The following is a 27,164-nucleotide window of genomic DNA, read 5'->3' as shown; positions in this document are numbered from 1 at the left end:
ACTAACTAAAACCAAGACTAGCTAAAACTAAGACTAACTAAAGTTTTAGTTTAGTTTTTAGTTTAGTTTATGATGAAGTCATGCTTTAGCCTAGGTAGTTTTGGAACTAATTTGGAGTTAATTATCTGCATGCTTAGCTGTGCATATGCTGTTGTATGCTGTATTGTGGTTAGTTTGAGCTTATTATTGTTATGTGCTGATTTATACTGCAACCTAACATATTTTGGTAATGTCTGCATGGTCAGAATGCTATTTAAGATGTTATTCGTGTGTATAGTGATATTTCCTTTAGTAATTTGAACCTTATATTGTGCTTTATTTGTGTTTCTTACTTGGACCACATACTATACGCCTAAGGCCATCCTGTAAAGTTTGCAGTACTATGTTGCTTGTGTAATTTAGGCTGTTTGCATTACTGGCGTGAAGATTCAAGTAAAGTTAAATGCATTACTGCCTCATTTGTGTGTTCTAACTGACACCCCAGGGCGAATATCACAAATTGTAACCACCACCTATACAGTCCTCATTCCTTTATTTACTCACTGACAGCACTTACAGCATATAAACTGTAAATACACAGATATGTAATTAATTGTAAAACATTTTCTCTGTTAAAATAAAAAAACAAAAACAAACCAGAAACAATATATTGTCTCTCTGCAACACAAGATGTTAATTTCTAAGAGATGATAAAATACAGTAAAAAATAGATCTACCATTATCATAACAGGTGAGTAATAAAAACAAACAATAAATCACATTTAAAAACCTTCATCTTTTTCCAGAAACAGCTTCCCTGTTATTCTGGAGACTCCCCACAAAGCTCTATGAGCTGTCTTAAATATCTTAATTCTTCAAGCATCACAAATAATCCATTCACCTCCATTGGGCTTGGCTCAAACTATAGACAGATGCCATTAACAGTAGGTTAGTTTTTTTGTTATGTGGATGAACTGAACCTTTAACCTGAGATGACATGTATAAGACCGACTCCAATCATAGACAGTCCAGATAAATGAAAAGGGGTCACTAATCATGAACGAAATGAAGGAAAAGAGAGAGAGGTGGCACAAAGCCAAGGCTCACATCATACGTGACTTCCTCTCCCAGGTCGGCCTCCATGATGAAGATCTTGGAGATTTTCTCACAGGGTCCATAAAGGACTCGAGACACCAGTGGGTATTCATCGTCTAGTTTAGTATGTCATTTTCTGTGGTAGTAACTTCCAAAGTCAAAGTCTTCCTAAGTCACCAGACAGAGATGGAGGTTGAATCCTGTCTATTTGTGTGGCGCGCTGCAGCCTGTATAGAAGCACGAGTCCAGATGCATGTTCGTGATGTTTAATGCAGATAAAACAGTTGTTACAGCAGTGGCTTCAGTTACACATACACAAGACATGGAGACGTGTACACAGTATTACGTATATGTGTCAAAGTGACAAAGCACATTAAGGTGTTTTTAAATATTAATCTGGTAAATGCATTTTAGTAGAAGCAGCATTTTAAAGCATGGATTTGGCTGACTCATAGGGACTAATGGAGGAGTAGTGGGAGATGAGCCGATCAGCTTCTCTCCACCCAGTGAGGACAGCCCCATGGACGGTGGAGTAGTAGCTGGGATGAGTGGCCTCTCCAGCAAACAACACCTGAAAAGGCTGGAATACACCCAGAAAGTTAGAATAAAAAGTCATAAACCTTGGAAAATGTAGTGTGAGTTGCATATATCTTTGTGTTTTGAGTATGAACATGCAGGTACTTGTGACTGTGATCCCTTTGTGGGAAGGGGCTCCATCATGTTCTCCAGGTCCTGCACTGAGCAGCCTTTTCCGGGATAGCTGTAGGAGCCGAGTGTCCACGGGTCATGAAACCACTGGGAGCGCAGGATTCTCCTCGGGGTTATTGTAGGATTCCCTAAACACATGCAGGTATTGTATGGGTATTGACAGATTATTTTAAAATAGGCTCAGAAACGTTTTGGAGAACATAAAGAGGAAGTAATGCACTCGCAGCAAAGTACCATCGTTGCCTCATGCTCATGTAGACTGACCTGTAAACCTGCGAATAAGTTGTGTGATGGCATGTGAGACCTCCTGTTCAGACAGTGTCTCCATGTACTCTGACTCATGCCCAGCAATCCAGCCACACAGAACATGGCCATACCTAAAATGTAAACCACAAGCAGGATTGCTGACTTACTAAATACATTTGTCATTTATTTTGCATTAGATACAACAGAAGTATCAGCTTTTATGCCCCTAATGCAATTGTTGACCTTTCAGTGGGTTTGAGCACAGAGAACCCAAACAGCTTCTTTATCCAGGATCTCGGTACATCGGGCACCTGGTCCACCAGGGTGTCCTGAATCATGATACAGATACAGGCAGTTTAAGCATTCAAGCAGTATTTGTTAGATTGACCACTGACATAAACATCAACAACCAATTTGGGTTCTGGGCGTCTGCTTCTCAGAAAACCTTCTCTGAATAGCATGGGTCAGCAATCTCATCAGATCTCACCTCTCACTGCTGGGATGACGCAACAAGGACATAGAAGAAAGAAAAAGAGGAAGCTGAGGAACTGAAGTAAGCAGGAATAAGTATTTTGGTGGGGGAAGCCAAATCTGAATTTCACATTTACACCAGTGACACATTTGAGTCAGATACAGCTAAATCACACTATTTAAACATAGCTGCAGCACAAAGTATTTTTTATATAGGATTGAGTGTGTTTGAATGTTTGTAGAATAAATTTATTCACTGACTACATGTCTCACCTCATCTTCCCACAAAAGACAGATGATGTCACAGTCAGGATCCCACCACGCTGAATCAAACTCCACAAATATTTTATTGTTTGTTCCAAAACCTAGTCTCTGGATGGAGTGCAGCTTGTGTAGAGGAAGAGGAGGATGGAACAGAGTTGAATGGTGCTTCTTAAGGTATCCTGACAAAACACAACAACAAAACCTATTTTGTCTGAGTATATCTTGTATAAGCATTTTCAGTATTTTCACTCCTGAAGTAGAAAATACTCTTTTTGTGTATGTAAGCATGTTATTCTACCTAGTGATACTGTGACAATAACATGATCAGCAGTGATCCTTTCTCCATCAGCACATTCAACCACCACAGGGTTTTCTCTCTTCTCTGAGCTGTTCCAGTGGACACAGTGCACAGGCTGATTGTACGTCACTAAACCACTGGGGAGCTCCGACATCAAACTTTTGATTAGACCTTCATAGCCACTGTGCCGAAAGAAAATAATGATTAGGTCAATCTGATACAGACACAATTGGTCAATTAACAGAAAGATGTACTATATTTTTTAGTGTTGTTTTATTTCTGCTCAGGGTTGTTTAGTTTATGACTCTGGTCAGGACTGTCCTCTAGATATATTTGGGGTCTGTGCATCTGCAGGGGCAACATCACAAATACTTAGACTTGATTTGCTTAACTTTATTTCATGTCACTATAAAGCAAGTAAGATGCAACATTCACTTATGAAATTATTAATATGTAATCAATGCTGGAGCACGTACCCTGGGAATGTACAATCCAGTCCAGGTAGAGTCTTGTAAAGACCAAAAGCCCCCAGTCCCACCTCATCCAGGCTGTGAGTCCCATTATAACAGCACTCTCTCTTCAACACGGTACTCATCATACACATTCGCAGAGACCTGGCAGCTGCATCAGTAGCTTTCCACTTCTCTGCTACTCGTTGTTGCACCTGCACCAGGCGACAAGAGACTAAACAAACTTTTTTCATAAATTCTTGTAAGATGCAGTTTATTATCTAGAACATGTGACATCTAACAGCCAAACCTGGCTGGCAGCTGATCCTTGGTCCTGGCAGCTCACACACACACACACACACACACTACCAGTGTTATTATTTTAGTCACTGAAAGACATGTACCTCTGACCGGATGAACTCTCCCACACTGGTGCAGGGTTCTCCTCCTTCACTCTGAAACACTGAGCATTCATCCAGCAGCTCAGCAAGCATCTCCCGAGCAGCATAGAGGTCCTCAGCATTCAGCTTCTGACCTACACAAATCATATAACCCACAGGATACTGACTGAATAACATCATTAAATCACTTCACTCACACAGTGCAGTAGGTAGCCAATGGACAGACACAGGCTACATGTGCCATTAAATACAATAAGACTAAAGCAGCTGCAGGCATGTCTTTCATCCACTGTTGTTTGCTCTGTTCCTCTGTAATACCAGTTTCTTACTATTCATACCTTTGCACTGTGCTATTCTAGTTTCAGTAAAAGCACATACATTGGTGGCAGTAGATGATTAAAATATTCTCTAGCTGCTCAAGTGCAGGAAGAATATTCAATATTTAACTGGCTGTCTCTCTGACTTCTGACCTATGTGGCTGACTGCTGTAAAGTCTTATCTGAAATGAGTGCACTCTGTCTATGGCTATCTCCTGCAGTTCAGACTGCCATATAAAGAAAAACGGTTTTACTGTACTTCTCTGTTTATGTTACTGCCTTTCAGTTCTCTTTAGACACTTTTTGCAGTTGACTGCTACAGTTTAATAACAAATGACAAACAAATCATCTACTCCAGACTGACTTTAAACCCAGAGCAGAGAGGAAGAATAATAAAAACCAAAATAATATCCTGAAATTTTACCTGAGGAGGTGAGGACACTGGGAATCCAGGGGAGATGTCCTCCGATGTCTACGGTCTGGTTCTCCGGGTTGAGGGCCTCTGGGTCCAGGAGCCTGTACTTTCGGGCCAAACAAAACACAGGGTTCTCCTCACAAGGTCCATGGATCCAGTTTGCCCCTAGCTCAACAATAATATTACCTAGAGATGAAAAATACAGTGAGTCTGCAGAAAGGAAAATATTATACTGAATCAGACTAAGACATTAAAACTGTCCAGTTCTTAAATAAATAAAGACATAAGCAGCGCTAAGGTGTTTCTATAAAAACAGCCTTTCTCAACACTGACAGATGCAAGAGTTTATACAGGTCTATGTGCTGTTGGCTGTGACTGTAACAGCTGTCAGGAATGATAAACTATTTCATGTGATAAAATGACGGTACCTATGACACTCACCCAGGCTGCTTGTTTTTATTCTCCCTCCACTTCTTGTCGTCGCTTCCAGTATCCTCACATCATGAAACCCGCTGTTAAGGAGCCTGTGTGCAGCTGATATTCCTGATATCCCGCATCCTATTATGACTATTCTCGCGTTCACGTTCATGACCGCAGTTCTTTGAGCACTAAAACACTCTGTACTACACAGATAGGTGACTCCAGGCTGCTACTTAGCCCCGTGGACTCAGTTACATTCAAAACTAGCTCCCTGTGAAACAGCACCGATGTTTCAGTTTAACTGGTGCGGTCTGATTAACTGGTGATATACGCGTACGTGAGAGACGTTTTGTGGGCGTGGCTTTTCAGCACCTGTTCGGATCACGTTGTCTCTATATCAACTTCATTTCTCCTTATATTCATTCATCAATTCATCCATCATCTATACCCGCTTATTCCTAACCAGGGTCGCAGGGATCTGCTGGAGCCTACCCCAGCTCTGGAGCTTGGATTGTGGGAGGAAACCGAAGTACCTGGAGAAAACCCACACAAGCACAGGGAGAACATGCAAACTCCACATAGAAAGGTCCGTGCTGGGTTTTCAACCAGGAACCTTCTTGCTGTGAGGCCACAGTGCTGCCTAGGCATACACATTTATACATAAAATATACAATCTGCAGAGGCAACATCACAAATACTTAGACTTGATTTGCTTAACTTTATTTCATGTCACTATAAAACAAACACAAGTAAGATGCAACATTCACTTATGAAATTATTAATATTTAATCAATGCTGGAGCACGTACCCTGGGAATGTACAATCCAGTCCAGGTAGAGTCTTGTAAAGACCAAAAGCCCCCAGTCCCACCTCATCCAGGCTGTGAGTCCCATTATAACAGCACTCTCCCTTCAACACGGTACTCATCATACACATTCGCAGAGACCTGGCAGCTGCATCAGTAGCTTTCCACTTCTCTGCTGCTCGTTGTTGCACCTGCACCAGGCGACAAGAGACTAAAAAAACTTTTTCATAAATTCTTGTAAGATGCAGTTTATTATCAAGAACATGTGACGTCTAACAGCCAAACCTGGCTGGCAGCTGATCCCTGGTCCTGGCAGCTCACACACACACACACACACACACACACACACACACACACACACACACCCACACACACACACACACACACACACACACACACACACTACCAGTGTTATTATTTTAGTCACTGAAAGACATGTACCTCTGACCGGATGAACTCTCCCACACTGGTGCAGGGTTCTCCTCCTTCACTCTGAAACACTGAGCATTCATCCAGCAGCTCAGCAAGCATCTCCCGAGCAGCATAGAGGTCCTCAGCATTCAGCTTCTGACCTACACAAATCATATAACCCACAGGATACTGACTGAATAACATCATTAAATCACTTCACTCACACAGTGCAGTAGGTAGCCAATGGACAGACACAGCCTACATGTGCCATTAAATACAATAAGACTAAAGCAGCTGCAGGCATGTCTTTCATCCACTGTTGTTTGCTCTGTTCCTCTGTAATACCAGTTTCTTACTATTCATACCTTTGCACTGTGCTATTCTAGTTTCAGTAAAAGCACATACATTGGTGGCAGTAGATGATTAAAATATTCTCTAGCTGCTCAAGTGCAGGAAGAATATTCAATATTTAACTGGCTGTCTCTCTGACTTCTGACCTATGTGGCTGACTGCTGTAAAGTCTTATCTGAAATGAGTGCACTCTGTCTATGGCTATCTCCTGCAGTTCAGACTGCCATATAAAGAAAAACGGTTTTACTGTACTTCTCTGTTACTGCCTTTCAGTTCTTGAGACTCCTACAGATAAATAATAAATAACAAACAGAAATCATCCATTTACTTTAGAGATATAATACTCTACTCCATACATATGGAGCCAGAACAGTGACAGTTCTATCCACTCAGCCCAACTGATTGAGGCAGGTGGCTGCCTGAACTGAGTCTGATTCTGCTGGAGGTTTCTAATGCCAATTGGAGTTTTTCCACCTGTCCTGTCTCCAAGTACTTGCTTATAAGGGATTTGTTGGGTTTTGTAAAGTGCCTTGAGATGATTATATTGTGATTTGCTGCTATACAAATAAACTGAATTGAATTAAATTTGACTTAATTACAAACATTAGTGTGGTTCCTTTACATGATATAACAGCTCGCCATAGAAGACTCTCACTACCTAGCAAGACTGTAGAACTGCACGAAATCAGCTGCACTTCTCAAACAACAAGTCTGTCTCTGTCCTGTTGTTTCCACAAAGCTTTGGGCTGGTATGAAGTTAATGCTAGATTTTAAGCATGTTATATTGGTTTTGGCAGAGGTCCAGTGGAGAAAATAGGCAAGGCAAGGCAAAGCAAGTTTATTTATATAGCACAATTCATACACAGAGTAATTCAAAGTGCTTTACAGAAATAAAAGACCCCCTTCTTAACCCGCTGTTAAGGAGTCTGTGTGCAACTGATATTCCTGATATCCCGCATCCTATTATGATTATTCTCGCATTCATGTTCATGGCCACAGCTCTTTGAGCACTAAAACACTCTGTACTACACAGATAGGTGACTCCAGGCTGCTGCTGAGCCCCGTGGACTCAGTTACATTCAGAAGTATACAAAATAGTGTCCCCTGATCTGTTTAATCAATCAATAGAGTGAGTTAAAGAAGTTAGGTTTCCTGGAGTATGGATGAAAAATGGACATGGAGACAGAATTCATAATTTCTTAAATGGAAAAAAGTAAATAACTCATGCCATTGTCTGACAGGACAAGGATAGGGAGCAAACAGAGCATCTTTACTTCAAGTATATTAGGCCCTAGAGAGATCTATATATAGACTATGGAAGTTTAGCAAACATTCAACAGCAGAAACTAACTGTAAGAAACTAGATGTAGAGCAGGCTCAGGCTTTGAGAATTTGTAGTGGTTCTTTTAAAACATCACTTTTAGCACTAATGCAGAAGGAAATGGGAGAATTGTAATTAAGAATTAGAAGAATGAAAGTGATAATGGCATACTGGGTTACATTGTAGGGACATAGTAGTTCCCATCCCTCTAAAAGGGTCCTAAAAGACTGCTGGGAAAATAACAAAACTAACTTTAGGAGTCTACGTTGGTTTGGCCAAGCAAAAGGAGAAAGTTTAGGTCTGTGCAATTTTAAATATTATGTTCCAATATGAATCATAACTTCTTGGCTTTTTAAAATACCAGTTATAGAGTTTCACTTGAAACAGTTAGTAAAAGAAAAAATACAAAATGTGCCTACTACTATAACAGTCTGGGAGGAAACTGATCAGTAATTTCCAAGGAAAATATTTACATATATACTGAAAATAAAGCAGAAAGAAAGTAGTCATTGTATCTGACAGTCTGCCAGCACTGACCAGCCTTAGGTATGGGAGGTGGAACAGTAAACTTTATTTAGGTTCCAGCTCATGTAGGTTTAGAGGGAAATGAGAAGGTGGATGTACTGGCTAAACAAGTCTTGAAAAGCCAGGATCGAGGATTACAGACTCCTCTTAGCAAGGCTGAATTTAAGGGATTTATTAGTTCACAAATGAACAAAAATTGGCCAGAATGTTGGGATAGAAGTGAAAGAGGAAAATATCAGTTTTGGACAGTAGAGGGCGTAGTTTTACCATTGCTGAGAAAAAAATACACCATTATACACCTCTGATTGGAAAAAAAGAGAAAAAAACAAATAATCCAGTGCGGTTTTATTAAATTTATATAAAAATTATTCAGCAGTCCTCTGGATCCCTGCTCTTACTTTTAAAAATATATATTTATAACCTGGAATCTCTTTCCCTCAGTGCTGGACTGTAGTGGAATAATAACATTATCAATGGCTGTTGGACAAAGGGAAATGTCAGTGCTAAGGTTTTTGCGATCACTGAACCAGCAATTCAAATTGCCTGACTTCCTGATGCTGCAGCAAATACTGCAAAATTGAATTAATTTCAAAAACTCCTTTTTACCACACTCAAAAAACAATCATTTCGTCTTTTTGTGTGTGGGGGTTTAACTTTTATTTGTTGTTGCTATATTCATATGATTAATTACATCACAATACTGGTGAACTGACTGAAGGTCAGTGTTTAATTTCAAGATCGGTCTACAAAATATTACAACAGTATTTCTGTTTATAAAACTGTGGGAAAAAGGAACAGCTCTCCCCTCTCAGGATAGTCCTATTGTGTAACTTAGAAAGGCACGCACACACACACACACACACACACACACACACACACACACACACACACACACACACACACACACACACACACGCACGCACGCACGCACGCACGCACACGCACACGCACACACGCAGCATGGGAACTAGCTGGCACAGAGGGTCACTCAGAAGAACAATGGCAATCTGTGCTCCAGTCACTGTGGGAGCACAGGAAATAATAAAAATGACTGTTATCTTTGTGGGAAGCCTGATCTTGGTGTTTTGTTTTGTGTGAGTAGAGATCCAGCAGCATTTATAAAGGCCACACTAAAACTGATTTATTACATAAAAAGGTCCAAGTCAGAGGAAACTACAAAAAACAGTTTGTATAAATATCCATAGTTATCAAAACAGTAATACATTTAGTAGAAATAACTTTACCAAAAGAGATAATACAAACAGTTAAGATATGTACTTCTAAAAGTAGAAACACATATATGTCATATGATATGGATCTACTACAGCCTTTACTTTGACCCTTTTATCATTACTGCTACATCCACAATAGTATCTGGAAATGTTCCCATAGTAAATCAACCATCATTAGTGATACATTCACTACTTCCACACTCACACACATAATGTACACACACAGATTTAATCAGTAATACTATATTGTAATACTATAATACTATACTATACTCTGTCACTGGTGTGAGCTCTGCCTTCAAGCTGATGTAGAATCATAGACCTCAGAGCGCTGTATCTGCAGAGGTGAGAAAACAGGATTAAAGACTATAGGTCTGGATAGGCCTGGTGTGTTTTTGTCTTATTGTCTCCTTCATGACCCAAGTTCTACATTTTATTGTTTCATTTTTAAGTTAACTGATTATATAATCTTGCAAACAGCCAGTGGTGAATGTTTCATAATGTGTATAATGCGTGAGGAGCAGCAGCTTCTTGTTTTTCAAGTTGTATATAGTTTTGTAACTGTTTGCTGAAAAAAAATTTTTTTAACTTACTTTTTGGTCAGTTTGTTAATTTCACGCTCCTCTTCCTCTTTCAGTTTCTCTACAAAGCTGTCTAAGACTGGGATCTCAAACTTTATGTACTGGGCAACCTGAGGAGCAAAAGAATGAAACATCGACACAAGATTGTAAGATAATAGATAATATAACAAGATAATATAACTTTAATACACATTTTCTCTGTTAATATTTTAAAAATTAAACCAGAAACACTATATTGTCTAATGTCTTGGTGAGGACAAAATACAGTAAAAAATAGATCTACCATTATCATAACAAGTGAGTAATAAAAACAAACAATAAATCACATTTAAAAACCTTCATCTTTTTCCAGAAACAGCTTCCCTGTTATTCTGGATACTCCCCACTAAGCTCTATGAGCTGTCTTAAATATCTTAATTCTTCAAGCATCACAAATAATCCATTCACCTCCATTGGGCTTGGCTCAAACTATAGACAGATGCCATTAACAGTAGGTTAGTTTTTTTGTTATGTGGATGAACTGAACCTTTAACCTGAGACGACATGTATAAGACCGACTCCAATCATAGACAGTCCAGATAAATTCTGCAGCAACAGTCCAGTTATATTTATATTAGTGCAGTCACAACCCACAGTCCATCATCTTAGCCTATTGTTAAATCAGGCCCAAAACAGGATATCTTTTCTCAGCTTGCTAAATTTAACCCAACTGTCATATCATTGTATCATTGTGTGTCATTGTGTGTTATGTTGAGGACAAATGAAAAAGGGTCACTAATCATGAACGAAATGAAGGAAAAGAGAGAGAGGTGGCACAAAGCCAAGGCTCACATCATACGTGACTTCCTCTCCCAGGTCGGCCTCCATGATGAAGATCTTGGAGATTTTCTCACAGGGTCCATAAAGGACTCGAGACACCAGTGGGTATTCATCGTCTCTCAGGCGGGTCCTCTCTACAAGGTCACAGACAAAGAAAGCAACTGACCACAAACACACACACACACACACAAAACCACAAAAACACAATGTTTTTATAGACAAAGCCACACTGAAATATATGACTTACCTCCAGACTCATGCACCATATAAAGGACAAACTCTTCTGATTTATTCTCCACCTTCAAAGACACACAGGTTATTTCTAGGTTTATGTTTTACTCAAACACCATTTGAGGTGTAGCCAGTTTCTTACTGCTTACCCTAAACTTGTGTAGCAGCAGGTTGAGGACTTGTTCAGTCGTCATTGAGCTGTTCACTCGTACATTAGTGACTGAACCATATCCTGGAGTAAATACAGATGTCTGAAACCAGGAGAAACAAACAGGCAGAAACTGATAAATGAAAGGCCACAGGGTAATCTAAACTTTGATTTATCAACATTTGTGACCTCCTAGATTTGAGTGTGGATCCCTGGACCTGAACTCCTTGGATATTTTGAACAGGAAATCTAAATCAGAAAGGAAATCCCTCAGTCAGCAGCTGGAATCTATTCAGTAACAGCACACACAGAGTGTATTCAGGAAAAACTGATGAAGGAACTCGGCGTAACTTTGTTTTCTGTGGCACATTATTGAAAGCAGCCCACAGCAGGCTATTGTGAAACTCAGCCCAAGTACAGGCACACCCGCACAGGAAACCACTGCCTCTCTGCACCTGGAGATGTGTCAACAAGCGGGATACACTGATGTGTGTACTTGTAAGTGTGCTCTGTTTATTGTACCTTGTGGTTGTAGAAGTGCCCGTTGATTGAGAACCTGTGTGTGCGTAAGCGCTGCAAGTCTCTGGCAGTGTGTGTCTTTGACCTCCTCTGAAACCGCATGAAGGAGGCGTCGCTCCTGGTCCTCAGCAGCTGAGGAGAGTCCTCTTCCTCCTGACCACACATGTCACAACCTCAGGGATGCACATAAAGAAAAAAACATGCATTACATGATGCTTGTTTTTATGTACATCAGCAGCTACTCATTGCAGTTACATTGACAAGAAGTCAGAAGACATTTGCAGATAGTTCTTTTGACGTCATGAAAGCAGCAGAAAGTTGCAAACTCCATAGATATAAACAAATGAATAACTGTCTATTTTTCACCTATTCTGTGATATTAGATGATCGCCAGCATCACGGTATATTAAAAATAGCTAAATGATTTCAGAATTGACTTTGTCTCCTAAAACACATTTTGTTTCAGTTTACAAAAAAATTCAAAATATAGACATATTTATAAACTATGCCCATTTGCTTTCAAACTAAGTTCTGCAGAGTATATGTAAAATTAAAAAAAAAACCTACTGTATCCTTTTCATTTAAATTGTGAAAGTTCATTGTTTCAATCAGGCTTTAAAACAGTAAGATCATCATGTGACAAATTTAATTAAGTCGCCTAAACCAGGTCATTTATTTATTGGTGAGTTGAGCTGGATGGGATCTCATAATCTGTGCACGTGCAACATGTGAGCCAGTCTTTCCACTTGAAATGCTGAATGAAGCGCTTGTGGATCAGTAATCTGTCTCAGTACGTGTGTGTAATCTACATTAATCCAGCAGGTGTGTGTATGCGTGTGAGAAGGTCTGCACGTGCATGCTACTCACGAGCCAGTCCAGTCTCTCTGCCTAGTGTATTATTGTTAGACTCTGTTGGTCTATCATTTCTGTAGGAAGACAGAGAAAAAAATATCACTGCATGTATGTTGACATTACCAACAGTATCTTTACAGTATCCAGGAGTTGTACAAAAATGACCTTAAATAGATCTAAATTTGAGGTTCTAGTGCATTAAAAAACCTTGAAAGTAATGTCAACCATTATTCTTGATTCATTTATTCATTGTTTTCACCATAAAATAAAAATAAAATGAAAATGGCTTTTATAGTTACCAAAGCACAACAGTGATATATTCAAATTGCATGAACAACCCAATTTACATGCTGCACATTTAAACTATGTTGCAATAAAAATATTACATGGTTATCAATTAAGTCTTCTCTTTAATTTCTAAGTATCACCAGAAGGCAAAATAAAAATAAAATCAAGCGTTTCCCCAGTTTCTTCAACTAAACAATACAAGGTGAGGTTTTATGAGTTTCACTTTCTTTCCTATTGTGTAAGAGGCCCTGATGTAGTTACAGTCCCCACATCTGTTTATTCAGCACATGAAGGCACCCATGGGTCAGCCTGGATCAGGTTGATATACCGGTTGAGACGGAATCTCTCATTGTCATCGTGCATCTGAAGTCTGATTGGTCGGCGTAGGCCCCAGTAGATGTTCAGCAACCCCTCAAGGATGAGCTCTCCATCCTCCTACAAACACAAACACAAAACACACACACACATAAAACAATATGTTTGAGCAGCCACGGTCCAAGGGGATATCCTGCTGGCCGCCCGCCCAGCAGCTCAATATCAGGTGTACGTGCAGCAACAGTCGCTCACAGCCACAGGGTGAGCCCTCTCATATTGGAGAAACTCTGCCAGGTTTGACCCACCCTCTTTACACAGTACAAGGGTGAAGTCACGTCCGAGAAACCAGCAATAATGAGAACAGACATACAGCTGCTTTGGGTCACGTACATACAGATGGAGGTGTCTGGATTTCATAAAATAAAACTAAACACTGGTAACATTGCTGGATGTGCATTGTAAACAGAGAAAAACACTGACACTGGCTTTTTTTTTTTTTTTTTTAAAAAAGGCTCCATTATGTGTTGGCCTGAACAGTGAAGTCTGAGATTACACAGCCAATTAGGCTTTATGTGCATATTACAGTACAACTAAACAAGTAAGGTCAAGTCAGATATTGCACCACAGCTGTTGTAATTACTGTCAAACCATCTTGTCAGTTTTGTGTAAAATAACCCGTTATATAATCACTATGACTAATTTAATATCACATAATAAAACACAGTTCTTCTAACTCTGTGGATAAAGTCTCTAAATCAATTTATCAAAGAGATTTTAATACCAAAGTAAGAAAGATAAGAATATTTCAGTCCTCTAATTCTCAGAAGTCAGTCTGCTCTGCTGGTACATTGCCTGCTGAAAGTCTGAGGTTGCCTTTAGCTTAAATTCCAAGTAATTCAGTGGTTTGTTGTACAACATAAAAACATCAGTCTAATATGAATCCCGGGAAATATATGCCACGGGAATGTCAATGAAAAATTATTAAGATCTTAGAACTATGGAAAACATGATCATATTATTTAGTATATGTAGGATAAACCATCTTGTTTCCAGGATATAATGTAGATATATAACTGCTGAATTGAAATCTAGGCAGAAAGGTTTCATTCACACACTTTAAATCTCCATTGCTGAGGAGCCACATGATGTGTTGGTGTATGTACATAAACAGCTTGGAGTGATATTAATTCTTCATGCTGCCTGGACCTCTAAATGTACACCTTTTATTTTAATAGACTTAATTATTTAATTTGCATGGAAAACATATCCTTATGTCACTGTGGTATCAAACTGTGGGATCAAAAGGAGGCCTGTGAAAGAATAATAATACTGAAGGTGAACACAGGCAGTTTTTTTAATGCCTTTTTTCTTTGTTTCTGAAATATAAACATTCAGAGCAGCTGCATCACTGAACCTAGTTAACCCACCACTTGTGAATTTCCTGAACAAGCAGGAGCACACCCTCTCTCTTACACACACGTACACTTAGATGTGAGTAAGGTCAGCAGAGCTATTTTTGGAAGCAGCAGCTATTGGCTCTGCTGCTGTGTGCCTCTATAAAGCCTGGGTACGTGCTATAGTCCAGTCATACTCAACTGAGCGGACTAGACCTTGCTCTGTTTCACTCTGCGTGTCAGACCTACAATCTCAAAAATCAAAGGTGAGTCTTCTTTTGTTGTCTTGATTATTATTTTATTATGATTAGTACCTTTTCCATTTCTGCTAATTGATTTGAAAGGAACTGTAGGAGCTTTACAAACATTTTTAGAAATTCTGTTGTATCAGGCAAAACTGTAAATGCTGACACATAAACAATGGCAGATTTTTTAGCAGCTGACAAATTGTAATAAGAAAATGAAAATCATCATTTAGGTTTGTTTTAAATAAAGAAATTGATTTTATATCACTGAAGTCTGATTATTTTTCTTGTCCTATTGTAGCATGAAACGCAGGAGGTTGTTGCTTTCCCTGCCTCTCTTACCAACCATTACTGAGACGCTCGAGGACCTGCCTGTCCATCCCTCACCTACCCAGTCAACTCAGAGCTCCCAGTCTCTGGAGGACTACATGACAAGCATTCAGGCTCTCGCCCGCCCTGCTGAGGCACCGAGCTGTGGCCCTGTCAGACTCCAGAGGTCCCCCAGGCTGCGGCAGCTCTCAAAGGCTCAGATAAAACTCCCTGTCGCAGCTTCAAATTCTCGCACCTCTCCGCGCACAGTAAGGACTTCCAGGCCTTCCAGTATGAGCCTAAACAGCACAGAGGACGTTTCTCTCAGGATGGGTAGAGAACGAGATTGCATGGGCAAAGACCCTGTAGACTGGCTGTTTGGACAGATAAGGACTTGAAGAGGGATGTTTTTGTTGTGAGAGATCTGCAGGCACTGCAGGTTGGAGTATCTCATAATCAAACATGATTGGAAGAAATCGTTGGGACTTATGAAGCTGAACAAAGACAAAATCAACACATGGCTTGTGAGAAAGGAAGGGATGTATCTATTTATGTTGACTCAGGACTTAGGTCTATCTGTTTACATCGATTAAGAATTTGTAAAGATGTAAAGTATATTATTTCTAATAAAATACTAGAATAACTGTGCATCTATTTGTTGTTGTTTTTCCTAAGCTTACACTACAAAAGTGCTAAGGATAATAATCTAATAATTTGCTTTTCTTTTTCTCTTTTCTATTGTAAACTCATACCTTTAGATTTTCCAGTCAAGTAAAACAAAAGTTTGATGACAACACATTGGGATCTGGGAACTTGTGAATGACATCATTCATATTTTTAGACATTTTAGAAACTAAATACTGAATTAGAAAAAATGATGGATTAAGCAATTAGATGATAATAAGGTCAAACAACATACTATAATTTATTAAAATACGCTAAAGGAACAAGTTTGAGATATTTGAGTATTTGGACCTATGATATTGTATAACACCAATGTATTTCACAGGGGGACAGTTTTTCCCCACTACTTTTATTTGAAAGATCAAATAAAATCACTAATTCATTTCAGACCATATAAACCATATTATTAGCCAGTGATGAAAACTCACTTAGTATATTTATTCAACAATTTTGAGGCTCATACTTGAACATTTTCAATTTGATAGACCTTTACACCACTATATTTCATATTGCACTGTTTACTTCAGAATTCTTTGAGGAAAAACATCAAACTATTACAGATAAGACCTTATTGCTTTTAACCCAACAGAGTAGAAAGGAATGAAAGAATTATAATTAACTTTACCTGCTGCATCTATTTTCACATTTGATATTACAAGTATATTTTGATGCAAATACAAACACTGAGTAAAGTTTGGACTTAATTTCATGACTTTTACTTTACTTTTAATGCTACATTGCGGTTTTGCCAGTTTTAAATTAAGTTAAATATCTGTGCCATTAGCATCAACTTCTTCTTTTCCTTTCAGCTGTTCCCTTCAGGGGTCGCCACGGTGAATCATCTGCCTCCTCTGTATCCTCTTCACCCACACCAACTATCCTCATGTCCTCCTTCACTACATCCAAGAACCTCCTCTTTGGTCTTCCTCTAGGCCTCCTTCCTGGAAGATCTAACCTCAGCATAATTCAAATAACTCCTCTGATATATATATTCCTACATATTAAAGAAACAGTGACAATAATCCAATAATATTCGATGTAATGCTCAAATGGGCCATTTTAATGTGTACTCTTTTGATACTACTGATAACATTTACATGGTTTTACAATTGCAGGACTTACTGATTGAATGCTTTGGTGTTGTTTCACTACAGACCAACCACGCCAGTGATTTCTTAAAAAGCCCAGCATTCCTCTGTCATCTAGTGGTCATCAGTGGTGTTACAATTGTGGGCTTTTAAACAGAGAAACACCTGATACAGCCACTAGAGCGAGCTCCATACACACAGACTGCTGTTGTTTATTACAGTAGACAAGCACAGGCAAAAACCTTCAGCCACTCCTGTGCTTGGCCAATGTTGATGTAACTGAATCAGAACATACAATTAAGTAACAGGTTGGTTTGGAGGATAAATGTGATTTAGTTAACCAGAAGATTGAAGTTTGCAACCATTGTTTCACATATGTGCTGTGATGAAATATTGTCGAACAAGAGGGTGAATCAATACCACTACCAATTATCAGAGAATGAACCTCCAGCAATTAGCTACATTATTACATTGAATACAGTCATACTTCTAGTAGGGGTACATGCTGGAACTTGTTTTCTCCTCAAAGATTCATGCAGTAGTTTTGTGAAAGTTAAACCACTTGTCCACCCACGATGAGACTAATCATCAACTGACTACACCTATAGAGCATGATCACAATGTAATCCTAAAACAACACTAACAAGTCCTCGTGCCCACTAACGGTCTTGTCCTAATTCTTTTTTTCCCACAGAACCTGTTTTTCGTCATTCCAGACAATTGGCCAACTATAAAAACAATTCCTCAGACATGTCGGATAGATAGGATCACAGTAAAGCTCTGTCTCTGAAGGGCAGTGCCTGTGGCTGGTCTTCATTTAAACTCATTCACACAGTCGCTGTTTTTTCTAAAAATTTACATTAGGAGTTTCCGAATTTTGGTCTAGGATCAGCCTCTGTCCCATGTATATCACTGATGACTAATGTTTTCTTCTTTATGGCCACAAAATAACTAATGAGTCAGGTCTGACTAACATTTGGCCTCACTCAATGTGGTTCATGAGGTTAAACTCTAAGAATAAAACTATATCACCTCAAGTATAAATTATTTGATAAATCTTTTTTCACCATCAGCAATCCTATTCTCTCACTACCATACCAAGACAGTACGTGTTCAAAAGTTCATTTTTAGAATATAAATAAAAACCATCAAACAAGTATGCCAACGTATCATCCATACATCATCTATATCCACTTATTCCTATATTAAAAAAAAGTATCCATTTGTTATCTACCTCTTATCCTGCTAGAGAAAACCCAAGAAGACACAGGGAGAACATGGAAACACCTCACACAAAGGTAAATAAATAAATAAATAAATAACAGAAGTAATAAAACAATGCCCAAAGGTTATGTAGTTATTTTTTTGTGTTATCTGTTGTTCTTCCCTAACCGGTCGTGCCTGAGGAAAAACCTTCATGGGGAATGTAGTGCACTGATTCACTCTCTCTCCTTTTGGTCAGCAGCAGCAGCCTGAGTTACATGCTTGTATTTATTTCCTTTTGCTGTTTTGGCTTCACATGTTTTGTTTCCACAGCTTTAGTTCTGATCTAACCTTGAATTAGTGTTAGGGAAGCGCCAAGTTCTGACAGCCCTTTGTGTTTCCTTGATGGCTTCCCTCCGTTTGTTAATTTTGGCGAGTCTGTCAATGCTTATATTCAAAAGACATTTAAGTCTCAGTTATATTTGCCACAGAATATTGAAGTTTCTCAAAATTTCCAACACTGGTCAGTGGAGCAACGATACAGACTGAGTTGATAAGTTGGCTGACTTCTGCCAAACAACGCTGCACATATATGCTCTCTGGGTTAGTTTGAGCTAAATCACACCGAGATGTGTGTAGGAGGAAGAGTAATTAATCCTGTGCAAGGCACCAAACCAGCATTCTCCATTCATCTCTAGCACAAGCTTAGTCTCAATCTCAGACTCTTGATCACCGTTCAGGGACACATGCTGTAAATATGAGACAACTTGAGAACTTTCTCCCAGACCAAAACATGGACACAGAGAACATGAACAAACTTGTTTTTTTGCAGAATGTTTATCGGGATCCAATTTCATATCACTCAGATGATCAAATTGTGAGCTGCAGTAAAAAAAACATTTTCAGTAGGCTGAGCTAGCAGTGCTGGCTTTGCACACGACATCGAGATATTGTTTACTCAGTATCACCACATTTGGAACAATAGGATTTAGCTAAGAGTGGTCATTCATCCTTAGCAGTAACATTTCTACATAGTTATAATAAGACAGTATTTAATAAATATATATGTGGCTTAAAGCTGAGATCCTTAGGTCCTTTTTTGTCTGTTTTCAACATTTCTCACTAAATTGGAACCTTGGACAGGTTGATTAATAAGACAAACACATATACAAGTACTGTAAATGCTGTAGAATCGTAGTAGATTTTTTATGTATCATACTTAAATGTATATTTATGGTGTTCTACAAGTCTGGGCTGAATTTATTTTATTAGTTTATTAGTGAAACAACAAATGACATTTTGTGACTTTCAGCAAACTTTTCAGCAAGTTTTCTATAATGAATTCTGTTTAAGAGCTTTGCATCAAATACTTTAAATAAAATAGTTGAAATATTTTGTCTCCTCATTTCAATTTTGATTTTTATTATTATAATATTATTATTTTCTAGTTTATAGTTTAAAGACTAGTTTTCTAGTCACTGGTCCCTCCATATTATTCATGTGTATGTTGCATGTTGCATGACTATAGGGGTTTTTCCCAGAATGAGATAATGTCATGAGTATGGTGAGGGGTGTAGTGTCTCTACACACAAACCTGCTAGCGAACACAAAAGGGGAATTCCAATCTATTTAAAATAAATATATCTATCAAATAAATAACAGCACAATAACAGCTTTGCAGATAAACCTCAACCGGAAACTGTTTACAGTGGATTTGCTTTTTTAAAATCTCTGATTTCCTCCCTTCTTCCCATTTCATTTTTGTGGAAAAAGGGGGATTTTTTTTTGTGGTTCTCCAGCAGTTGGGTATGTTGGAATAGATCCAAGGAATTTCAGGTTGTTGCTGAGGACTGGAGCCAGATTGTCCATTCACTCTCAGGTTTTTTAATGTTCATTATCCGCATGAGAATTAAACTGTTTCTAGTTGATATGCTGCCATCTGTACAATACACCCACACACTGCAGGACAATTGTCTATACCTCTCCCTGTGTGCCACCTTACTTCTGCCAGCAGTGTCCCCTGTCAGGTGATATATGTGCAACTGAGCTTTTCTTACCTCACGGATCCTCAGCTGGAAGTTTTTCCCTTCATGGTAACAGTTGTAGGTCCTCAGCAGAGACAAGATGTCAGACCTCAATATAAACACATCACCACAAAAGATTAGTGCTCATAGATTATGTACAACGCAGGCAATAATGAAATTTAACATATGTAATGACCATAGAAATTTTACTTCACTGTATGCTGTGCAGTGACAGGACTTACTTTGGTATAAGTTTCTGTTCATTGAGCTTCACGTAGGGCTGACACTCACTCATTCTGACCAGAGCCAAGCTGTGGCAGAACAACATGAGAGACAAGCAATAAAAATGACATTATCATTGTATTATCTCTTAATAATGTGTTACTAACTGCAGTTATTTAAATGATTATGTGTAAAAAAAAAAGAAATGATAAATATAAAATAAACAAATTCATTTTTTAAGCTGTTCAGATTTTAAAGATAACATTTTTAAGTCAAACACATGTAAACTAATGGGCCCTGTGTTAAAAGCAGAGACAGGGATTTACGAGAAGTCACATGATGTTATTGACACAGAGCCAGCCAACAAGAAGCATGTCGCAGCAATGGCCACCGAAGCTCAGAAAACATTGTGCCTTCTTGTATCATGCAAGAAAATCTCCTGCTACTGCAGCCAGCTGCTTTTAAACAGTTACCATACAATTTAATGATGATAAGAAAACTGAGTTATCACCACTGTGGCAGAAACCCACCAGTCTGCAACACAAGTCTTTTTTCCCTGATAAATACTTTGCACAGTGAAAAGGGAAAACAGATTCACCACTGTCTTTCAGAGTATAAAGATATTTCTCAAACCCAGAGGACTTGTGTCCCTGATGCCCACATCCTTATTCCTGACTCCTGGTATTCGAGAGCGAAAGGAGCTTTGGGAATTTCCTGGTTTGGAAAATCCAGTGAGTGGGGGAGGAGCATAGGTATAAAACAGCAACATGTGGCTCAGGGGGTCAGTGTTAACGCTTAGCTTGTCTCCAGTATGAAGTATTACCCTCAGTCAGTCTGTCAGCTTGTTTTCCTGAGCCTCTGCTGTGTACTGATCACAGGTAAGACTACAAACTGACCTATGCTTTTATTAATATGTATTTTCCTTTGATAAAATCTGGGAACTGATGTTTTATTTAGGAAAAAAAGTGTCCAAGCATGTGAACTTTCAGTAACTGAATCTGTGCTCACATGTTGCACTGTATTGAAATAACCTGTTAATCCTATTACTGTCTGAGCAGTGAGGGAGTCAAGGAGTGCATTTGTCCCGGGAAGATGTCTTTGTCCAGTTTCGATACCAGGTGTCAGAGGACAACTCAAAGAGCTCAAGGTCTACCCAACAAGCCCCAGTTGTGACAAATTCACAGTGATGTGAGTACCAGATCCCGCAGACACATTCAAGCACACATGCATCCAGATGAGTGTGACTAATTGTGCTGGTTTGCATGTGTTTTTCAGAGTGACGCTGAAGAGTACAAATGAGCAAATATGTTTAAAACCAGATGGGCCAATGGGCAAACAGCTGATTCGCTGTTGGAGAAGGTGAGAGACTTGATCACTAAAGCTTAATTAGTAAACAAAGACAAACACTCATTAAGGACATGCACAACATCTTTGTCGTCTCTAAGGAGAAAAAACAGAGCTGTGGCAGCAGAATCAGAGTGTCTACCCTTAGCCCTACATGTAAACTGAACACTGTACTCCTTTATATGTTTTCTAGATCTCAGAATATGGGTCGTGATACAAAGATGTGTCTGAAGAGGCTGAGGAGGCGGAGAGGTGGTCAGCGCCAGAAACCACAACAGAGGAGCCGGAGCCACAAAAAAAAAGCCTCATCCCCAAACTCCCACTAGTCAACCAGACTGACAAATAGTACAAACTACTGCATGGAAAAACAGTGTGTACATGCTGATTCTTGTACACTGTGGACTTGTAGCTCCAGGCCACCATCTGCTGCTCTAAGATGCTGTTTGTGTTAAATTCAAACTCTTTCTATAAAGGAGCAGCGTGAGCTTCTTGTGCAAATGACTTATGTCATGTTTAAAACTAAGCCCTGGAGGCTTGTCATAAATGTAAATAACTTTTTTTTTAAAGTTTAAAAACACTATTCATTGGTCAAATAATTGTTTAAGTAGCTCTGTGTATATTCCTGGAAATGCTAACTGAACAATTTGTTCGCTATTTATTTATTTTTTTTTTTTTATATGAATACAGATGATTTTTAGACAGTTTGTTAAAAAATAAATACTTCTGAAATATAGTGCAACTGGGTGTGGCATTTAATCTTAACATTCGTGATTTCCTTTAAACTGAAGAATGGAAGAGAGGATGCAGTGGGCAGGATATAAGAGGTCACTTAATCCTAAGTCTCAGCTTTAGTTAATAAACAACAGGATGTGAGTTAGTGCCAGGCCCAAAGTAAACATGTCTAAATCAGAACATCTGCACAAATATTTTAGAGCTATACCAGGAGCAAACTGTGAGTTGTAATAGCATGTGAACGTATTTATAAATCGAAGTATATATATTTCAGAAAACCCCATGTTGTTAATTGTGCAGGTGGTTCTAGTGTTTTATATTTTTATGGATTATTGTCTGGTGTTGTATGATCAGGGCATGGACCTATGAGTGATTTTATAGCTACTAATAAGACCAGCTCTGAGATTTCTTGTAAAGCATGTGACAAGACAGACACCAAGGGTGCCACAAAAGAGACGCACGCACGCACGCACGCACACGCACGCACGCACGCACGCACGCACGCACACACACACACACACACACACACACACACACACACACACACACACACACACACACACAGATAATACTTTTACCTACGTTTCGTCCGCACTCACAACAATCTGGGCAATAGAAAGTGAATACCAAAGGCATGTGCCAGCCTGCTTTATTTTCCAACTACTAATATTGATTTGAGCTGTTGGGAAACTGCTATGTGATCTCATGATCACTTAGCGCTTGATAGCACATGCTGGTAAAATGGAAAGTGAAAGTAAAGACCAGACTGGGTCATTTAAGGACATTTAATAACTGGTGCTTTGTCAGTGAAAGCAGCAAGGTGCTTTCACTGAAATCAGATACTGGTGAAATTTGATAACTCTTATTCCAGAAAAACACAGGACCAACACAAACTTCCTTAAAAAAAAAAAAAAAAAAAAATCAGTCGAAAAAAACACATACAATATTTAAGTGCAGCTTAATTCGATCATCACCACTCATACGAATAATAAAATACAATACCGTAATAAAAAAAAATTACTTTTGGTACTTTATATGCTGTTAATGAAACCTTTATATTTTTAGTCAAGTGTACTCTGGCATTAAGTCCAGTTTTAGTTTTTTTTTTGTTTTTGTTGTTTTTTTTACTATGTTTATAAAATAAAAAGAAATATAACGTCCTATTTAACTCTCATCTGTTCCATAGACCCATCTACTGTGAACTGATACTGGGTCAAACCACAGGATCATACTGTTGATGATGGCGCCACCTAGTGTCTAAAGCATGACTGACGTTTATTGGGATTTTAGAAACAGTGTAGAAGCATTATTCGTTTTTAGACAGTGATGACCTTGAGTGCAAATGCTTTGAGTTACTCAGTGGGACTTTCTGGACTAACTCAGGATCCATAGTATACTGTGCATCACTTTGTCACATGATGCACGTCTCACAGCTGAAACAGAAGTTAGCTAGAAAAAGAAAGAAGAAGGAAGAAAAATGCTGGCATGAGCAGCAATAGTCACCACAAAAACCAGGAAACAGACTGGCTGCTGCTGACCACAGTACTGTGGGACTCTGAAGTGAGGTGCAAATTCAGCACCTCTGTAAGAGTCTTTCTCATTTCTATCACACTGCTGCTCTTATAACGATGAACCTCCAAAGTCAAACTCCATTAAAAGGACTATTTCATCATCTACAGTAAATTCCAAAAATGTTTTTATTAATCAGAGAGCGCAGCAAAATCTACTGGCCCTCCTCACTCCCTTTACTGACCCCTGACCTCTGTCCACCTCCACTCACATCCAAGGACACTGCTGACAATGTGGATACATAAAAGGATGGTCACTCTATCTCTCATACATATTTATACATCATAATAAGGCTATAAATATTCCATAACTTAAAGGGCTCTGTCACCATTATTATGTATTATTCAGTCACACATGGCAGCACAGGAAATCGACCAAAAGCTCAATCAGAGCTGTGCAAATCAAACAGGGTTCAGTCTTCTTCTTCTTGTCTTCTCCTTGTTCTTCTTCTCCTTCTTCATCTCTTCTTGTTCTTGTTCTCGTTCTCCTTTCCTTCTCTGCTCTTCTCGGTCTAAATTACGCATTACCTCTATGCGCAGCCTACGCTCCCTCGGTGGACAAAGAACCTTCATTGCAGGTCTGCTAATTGGTTTGATTATCGCGAGATTCGTATCCAATTATCGCACCTATAGCGGCAGCTGCGCCCAAACACAGGACTTCATAAAATATGCCTAAATAGCAATTTCAGCAAAATCGCATACACCTCTCTGTTGCAGCTCTTACTCTAATGGACATGCCGTTTTATAAGGTAACAGCAGTATAAAGGATTAAACCTGACAGAAAGGAAAGTTTTTTTTCGCACCGGTCACCACTGCTTTAATATCCCTAAATACACAAAACCATCAGGAACCTGATCCAACTTCAGAAAACCTCTTGTCACCAGTGCATGTTGTTGTTTTAGGATTTAAGCCCATTGTTCCAGGGGAAGTTTCCGCCCTCCTGATCTTTTTGTTTAAAAATATATGAGACCTGTCTGGCTCTTACCATAGCAGACCGCGTCCTCCGTCTTCTTCCGTATATCCAGCAGCGATGGATCCAGCTTATCGCTCGTTATCAGACTTCACGCCTCTTTGGTGGTGCGGTATTCAGAGCCGTAGGGTATAAGAGACAACAGCGTGGTCCAATAGAAGCCGCGCACCAATACGTCTCAACCGATCAGCGCCGAGCGCAGGCGGGGCGAGCAGAGATAAGGTTGCGCACCTCCTCTCCACAAGGTGCCTCTGAGCGCCTCAGCCTCATCAATCACAGTGTCTTTATCCTGCTCTTCCTTCCTCAAACAATGAAGCAGATCATCACATACACCACATCTATAGGCTACTGTGCTGATTTTGTTATTTTGACCTATTGGAAAATTATGTTGTTTGTGTTTTTGGATGAAAAAACCCCACACATATTAATTTCATATGTGCGTATTGAATCCTATACATTTATTTCCTGTGAAAATAGTCTGAATGCAAAACCATTTTAAATGGATGCCCACAATTTGTGTTTTGAGACATAATTTGTTTTCCATTACAGACAAACAAGTGGCTGGTTTGAATTGATCTCAACAAATATTGTAAATTTCTCTCCCTCTTACTTGAACTTTATGCCTTTGGGTTATATTTTTAAATCAATTTTATGTTTGATTTCCTTTTATTTTCCTCTTTTATATCATATAAATCTTTAGACCACTGTGTTTTATTGTCGTCAAAAAATTCTCAACATTAACTTATGCAATGATTAAAAAAAATCTAACTCCTTTAGCACATCATTAAAGCATCAGCCATGTTTTTTTTTCTAGCACAACAGAGGAGGAAGAAGTCCCTGTGACCCGTTTGATTTATATCTCCCATCCTGTTTTTGAGCCTGGATCGGCCATCAAGGAAACTATTGCAGACTGGACGTAAACTGTGGGAAGTCTCTCTCTCTCCGTCTCTCTGTCTCTGAATAGGATTTGTGATTTAACGTAAAAGGGAAGTAAGCTGAATAGAGAACAGCACACCAGGATATGGTCATGACAAAGTTGGTGGAATATTTATAGAAGCAAACTGGAAATGCTGAGGTTCTTTTGCTGTTCTTTGTTATTATTGGGTCACTGCTAACTGACCAGAGACCATCCTGATGAAGACAACAGCTCAGCTCTGATTATGTCCCAATAAGCGGCCTCAGCAAACTCTGCACAAAGATTCTTTGTTCTCTCTACAAAACACCAGAACTTCTCATCCCTCCTAAACTGGATTCACATGTCAATGCTGTGATGGATTAAAAAAAAAAAAAAAACATCTCCTGAACCATGTAGCTGCTGGGGGATGTAATTTGTGTCAAAAACGCAGATTAACCCAGTTGTCTAACCCACAGGCTGTTGATGTGCATGTGTCTGCTGTCTGGCCTTTGGTCTCAGCGAGTTGCTTTCTGATAAATGAGGCTCTCTGCCTTTATTGATTCTTTCTTTAGCTTTGATGCTGCAGAGAGATCACCTCTTAAGGCTGCATACAGTTATAGACCTACAGTTTAGTGAACAAAGCACTGAGGAACACTGTGTGTGTGTGTATGTGTTTCGACAGAACAAAACAGTAAGCTCCTGACTTATGATGTGAGCAGACGAGAAAGAACTAACATAATAAAACAAACCAAACAAATGACATATTAACATGGGTTTTTCACACTTGCCTTTGTTTCACAAATACACTGAATTCAAGGTGATTTATAGAGTTTGTGTCTGATCATATGACAGATAAATAATACTTGGAACTGTGTTCAGCGTGTTTCACATTAGATATGTTTTGGTGAAACAAGGATCTATGGCGGCGCTTTGGTGGAAGATCTGCTTTTCCTCTCATTGCCATAATAACGTGAGCTCTCCTCCCATAGCTCCGTCTCCATGGTCACAGCTCACACGTGACAAAC

The 27,164-nt window shown here is 39.1% G+C and overlaps 3 protein-coding genes and 1 long non-coding RNA gene across 7 annotated transcripts; 2 read left to right on the top strand and 2 right to left on the bottom strand.

The window, feature by feature from the left end:
• Window positions 1–1,326: 1,326 nt before the first annotated feature.
• On the bottom strand, window positions 1,327–5,619 carry LOC113131530 (peroxisomal N(1)-acetyl-spermine/spermidine oxidase-like). The gene is made up of 10 exons (XM_026308902.1): window positions 5,085–5,619; window positions 4,653–4,829; window positions 3,915–4,045; window positions 3,538–3,725; window positions 3,062–3,243; window positions 2,773–2,942; window positions 2,272–2,357; window positions 2,047–2,159; window positions 1,756–1,910; window positions 1,327–1,654 (listed from the first exon to the last, which is right to left on the bottom strand). The coding sequence occupies exons 1-10, from the start codon at window positions 5,230–5,232 to the stop codon at window positions 1,502–1,504; spliced, it is 1,503 nt and encodes a 500-aa protein (XP_026164687.1). The 5' UTR covers window positions 5,233–5,619; the 3' UTR covers window positions 1,327–1,501.
• A 299-nt stretch (window positions 5,620–5,918) lies between these two features.
• rassf4a (Ras association domain family member 4a) lies at window positions 5,919–25,471 on the bottom strand. Of its 4 annotated transcripts, none has more exons than XM_026308928.2 (13): window positions 25,260–25,471; window positions 20,651–20,719; window positions 20,442–20,517; window positions 13,475–13,581; window positions 12,874–12,932; window positions 12,010–12,179; window positions 11,489–11,590; window positions 11,356–11,407; window positions 11,121–11,242; window positions 10,302–10,399; window positions 9,982–10,045; window positions 6,310–6,440; window positions 5,919–6,059 (listed from the first exon to the last, which is right to left on the bottom strand). In XM_026308928.2, the coding sequence occupies exons 2-12, from the start codon at window positions 20,701–20,703 to the stop codon at window positions 6,429–6,431; spliced, it is 915 nt and encodes a 304-aa protein (XP_026164713.1). In that variant the 5' UTR covers window positions 20,704–20,719; window positions 25,260–25,471; the 3' UTR covers window positions 5,919–6,059; window positions 6,310–6,428. The 4 variants fall into 4 exon arrangements, with proteins under 4 accessions (XP_026164713.1, XP_026164715.1, XP_026164714.1 ...); XM_026308930.1 differs by lacking the exon at window positions 25,260–25,471 and adding an exon at window positions 21,264–21,364; XM_026308929.2 differs by having other exon boundaries at window positions 5,946–6,079.
• Window positions 14,967–16,057, top strand: LOC113131566 (uncharacterized). The gene is made up of 2 exons (XR_003295814.1): window positions 14,967–15,121; window positions 15,402–16,057. It is a non-coding gene; the product is annotated as an uncharacterized LOC113131566 (long non-coding RNA).
• On the top strand, window positions 21,359–22,713 carry LOC113131562 (C-X-C motif chemokine 9-like). Its single transcript, XM_026308956.1, has 4 exons — window positions 21,359–21,508; window positions 21,689–21,818; window positions 21,906–21,989; window positions 22,168–22,713. The coding sequence occupies exons 1-4, from the start codon at window positions 21,442–21,444 to the stop codon at window positions 22,298–22,300; spliced, it is 414 nt and encodes a 137-aa protein (XP_026164741.1). The 5' UTR covers window positions 21,359–21,441; the 3' UTR covers window positions 22,301–22,713.
• Window positions 25,472–27,164: the final 1,693 nt, after the last annotated feature.

This window comes from Mastacembelus armatus, chromosome 15, assembly GCF_900324485.2.
Source record: "Mastacembelus armatus chromosome 15, fMasArm1.2, whole genome shotgun sequence".
Taxonomy (NCBI): domain Eukaryota; kingdom Metazoa; phylum Chordata; class Actinopteri; order Synbranchiformes; family Mastacembelidae; genus Mastacembelus; species Mastacembelus armatus.
This window is presented reverse-complemented; position numbering and strand designations above follow the sequence as displayed.